Raw genomic sequence first — 3,923 nt, 5'->3', positions numbered from 1 at the left:
ATGCTCACCCGGCCCTTGTGCCTCATCCTCAGCCTCATCCCCACGATGTGTGGCTGAACATTCGCCCCTTCCCATGAGGGTTTCTGGGCTGCCACCCCCAGGCAGCTGCATGTCCACCAACTCTGGGTTATCAACCTGATCCAGGGCTTGATCATCTGGAGCCAGGCTCAATCCCTGCTCGGTCCCCAGGGAGCTGACCTCACTCAGGGGCTCCAGATCCCCCTCTGTGCTCCCTCCTGGGGTCAGTTTGGGTCTGTCCACCTCTGCATGGGGCTGCAAGCTTGCATCGGTGCTCTGGTCCTTCTCCCTACCCAGGCTTCCAGCCTCCTCCCATGGCCACACGCCTGCACCAGCCCCCTCTCCCTGCAGATCGAGCCCAGGCTCCAGTGCCAGCCCATGCTCACCCGGCCCTTGTGCCTCATCCTCAGCTTCCTCCATGAGATGTTCAGCTGAACATTCCCCTCTTCCCTGGAGGGCTTCTGGGCTGCCACCTCTGTGCACCTGCGTGCGCACCCAGGACTCCTCTGCCTCCATGTCCACCAACTCTGCGTTATCGACCTGATCCAGGGCTTGATCATCTGGAGCCAGGCTCAATCCCTGCTCGGTCCCCAGGGAGCTGACCTCACTCAGGGGCTCCAGATCCCCCTCTGTGCTCCCTCCTGGGATCAGTTTGGGTCTGTCCACCTCTGCATGGGGCTGCAAGCTTGCATCTGTGCTCTGGTCCTTCTCCCTACCCAGGCTTCCAGCCTCCTCCCATAGTCCTACACCAGCTCCCTCTCCCTGTAGATTGAGCCCAGGTTCCAGTGCCAGTCCGTGCTCTCCCGGCCCTTGTGCCCCATTCTTAGCCTCCTCCATGAGATGTTCAGCTGAACATTCGCCCCTTCCCATGAGGGTTTCTGGGCTGGCACCCCCACGCAGCTGCATGTCCACCCAGAACTCATCTGCCTCCACCAGTTCCAGTGCCTGAGCCTTAACTGGGAACAGCCCACGCAGGCTCCCTGCAGGTGTTTCGGCTGGGGAAGGACCCTCACTGTGCACCACAGTAGCACCCATTTCTGCCCCCAGCCCTAACTCTGGTTCATCCTCCCCCTCCCGTGGTTGCACACCTGGAGCCACCCCCCATCCCTGCTCTGTCCCCGGGGAGCTGGCTCTGCGCAGGGACTGCAGAGCTGCCTCTGCAAGCAGCTGCACAGTGGCATCACTGCCCTGGGTCTCCAGTGGTTGCACATCTGTTCCCTCTCCACCTTCCCGCACATTGGTGGGTGGCAGCAGCACCCCTGCACCCACGCTCCCTCCCCACCCTGCGCCCCCCCTCACAGACTCACCCCACGGCTGCGGCTCTGCCTCCCCGGGCTGCAGCACCTCCACCTCCCCTTCCTCGGCCCCAGCTCCGATGCTCCCTCCACGCTGAGCTGGCGGCTCGTTGGCACCTAAGGTCTCTCCCCAGGGCTGCACCTCCGCACCGATGCACTCTTCCTCCAGCATCCCGGGGGCAGGAGCCACTGCCACCTCGGGGAGGACACCGTCCCCCTGGGCTGCTCCCAGTTCTGCCTCACCCCAGGGTAGCAGCTCTGGCTCCTGGCGCTCTCCAGGCTTTATTTCAAGTTTCTCGGAGAGCCCCGATGGCAGGTCAGCCTCTTCCACCAGCCCTGCACCCAGGGGCTGTGCGAACTCTCCTGGAGCCACAGCCGGGCCAAGCTCATCCAGGCCAAGCTGCCATCCCACTGCCAGACCTGCCTCCCCAGCCTCTGGTGGCCCCAGACCTGCCTCCAGATTTTCTCCCTGGTTTACTGCCGCTTCCTCAGCTTCTCCCAGGAGCTGTGCCTTTTCCCAGCCTGCTTTTTCCTGCATCCATCCTTCTCCTTCCACCTCTACCAGCGCCTGCTCTCCTGCCTCCATGCTCTCTCCCGGTGCTCCTTGTGGATGCTCAGCTGCCTTTAGCACCAGCTCCTTCACACCAGCACCCTTTCCTTGCAGGAATAACATCTTCCACGCCTCCTCCGGGCTCTCTCCCTGCTCAGCCCCCGGCTCCTGAGCCCTGCAGTGCCCGGCTCCCGCAGACGCACCAGCCTGTCTCACAATGAACCTCAGCTGTGGCTGGTCCTTCTTTCAGGTCTCCTTCAAACAGCTCATGACCGACGTGGCCAGGGAGGGTCTCCCGCAGGACCCCGGGGGTTGTGCCATGGGCTGTGGCTGCCTCTGGCCCTGTTTGGGGCTCAGCATCGTCCTGGGGGTAACGGGCAGCATCTGCCGGCGTGGGGGGTGCACTCAGTGCCTGTGGCTTCGGCTGTTGGCTCAGCGCCGCTATTGCATCATTCATCTCGCTTAGCAAAGAGCTTTGGTCAGAAAAGTGTTCCTCTTTCAGAAATTCTGGGAAGGGGTCCTCTTCCACTGAGCTCACTCTCGGCACAGCTCCCCAGATGCTTGTTTCTGCTGGCAGCATTTCCCAAACCCTGGAAAGGGCAGAAGATGTTGGGGGTCAGCTGCAGCTCCCTCCCATCCACCCAGGCCAGTACTGGGGGGGTGTGTGTCTCTCCTCCATCACCTCCCCCCATCCCTCTCCAAACCCAATTGTATTTCCCCTCCGGGTGCATAGGGGGTTCCCACAGGCAGCGATGGGGACAGGGGAAGGGGATGTGCACCCAGGGAGCCAGACCCGGGGCCATGTCCTGCCCTGCAAGCGAGCGTGCCTCTCCCCAGGCTCCACATCCATGTTATGAGAGATGAAAAGACAACTCTTGGCCAGATATGGCCAGTGCCCAAGCCCAGGGAGGGATGCAAGGAGCTGGGGCAAGAGATCTGATCTCTGGGATGAGAGGTGAGTTGGTGGGAAAGGGGCGTTAAAAGGGCTAAATATTGCGTTCTTCCTGGGGAGAGTGGGGGACTTGGGTGCTTGGCACCAGCTCGCAGACGTCGAGGGCATGAGCTGAAGCAGCAGCCATTGCCCAGGACCCCTTACACTTTGTGGGTGCTCTTGGCTTTGGGCTCGGTGCTCTGGGACCCCAGACTGATCCGCATCTCCGAGTGGGACTCTGGACTCATCTGCAGTAAACAGGGTGGGAAGAAAAGAGAGAAAAGCGCTTGGCGAGGAAGCATCTCCGTGGGAAACGGCGTGGAGCTCTCCAGAAGGCATCCAGACGCACCCACCCGAAATCTTGGGGCATCAGAACTAACGTGCTGCTACCCCCTCCCTTCCCGAGCATCTGTAGGGCACCGTGTGGACCCAGTTTGAGAAAGCTTTTAGGGGAGGCACTGCCTGGGATACAGAAGCACCCGGTGCTCTTGGGCTCCCTGGCAGTCCCAAATCAAACAGCACAAGGCCCTGGAGCACAGACACCCCATCCCATCCCATCCCTCCGTACCCAGCTGCAGTACCTGTGGGGACAGGGGCATCTTGCCAGGCAGCTCTGCCACCGCTCTGTCCCTGCAAACACAGAGCACAGGGTTCAAAACAGCAATTGCACCCTCCTCACTGTGTCCATTCTTGCCCCAGGGGTGTCCCCAGCCCTGGAGACAGCAATGGGCTGGAGCGGGACAGCAAAACCCACAACCGGTCCTGGTTGGGTCCTTCTGGGTGAAGGACATCCCCATCTCTGCTGGCACTGCCCTGCAGGGACACGTTCCGCGCATGGTGCTGATAGTCCTGGCTTTTTTTCTGATGCTTTTCACCCCAAACCATGATTAATCTGCACCGCGGAGACCACTGAAGCACCATGATGGCTGAGATCCATCAAAACTCATTCCCCAACCCCTGGAACCCCCAGAGGAAACCACATAGGTGCAGAGGCAGATGCTACTCACCTGGGCTCCTCCGCATGCTCCTGAGCCACTGCGGCCCTTGCGGTCTGCAAGTGCCCATGGGTCTGCTGGAGCTGCTGGTGGAGGGGCTGCAGGTGCTCCTCCAGCACCCGGTTGGCCTCCCC

General features: G+C 61.5%; 1 protein-coding gene across 1 annotated transcript in view; it reads right to left on the bottom strand.

The window, feature by feature from the left end:
* Positions 1-3,920, bottom strand: part of LOC118452232 (ras-related protein Rab-44-like) — a gene marked incomplete at its 5' end in the record, with an annotated part of 11,905 nt that extends 7,985 nt beyond the window's left edge. Inside the window, 5 exons of the mRNA XM_035893800.1 lie at positions 931-969; positions 2,087-2,453; positions 2,960-3,042; positions 3,376-3,424; positions 3,802-3,920. Coding sequence (XP_035749693.1) covers positions 931-969; positions 2,087-2,453; positions 2,960-3,042; positions 3,376-3,424; positions 3,802-3,920 — 657 coding nt within the window. The remainder of the gene's footprint in view (positions 1-930; positions 970-2,086; positions 2,454-2,959; positions 3,043-3,375; positions 3,425-3,801) is intronic.
* Positions 3,921-3,923: the final 3 nt, after the last annotated feature.

Source organism: Egretta garzetta, unplaced genomic scaffold (assembly GCF_000687185.1).
Source record: "Egretta garzetta isolate BGI_Z169 unplaced genomic scaffold, ASM68718v1 scaffold105, whole genome shotgun sequence".
NCBI lineage: Eukaryota > Metazoa > Chordata > Aves > Pelecaniformes > Ardeidae > Egretta > Egretta garzetta.
The sequence above is the reverse complement of the archived record's forward strand: the minus strand, read 5'-3'. Positions and strand labels throughout refer to the sequence as shown.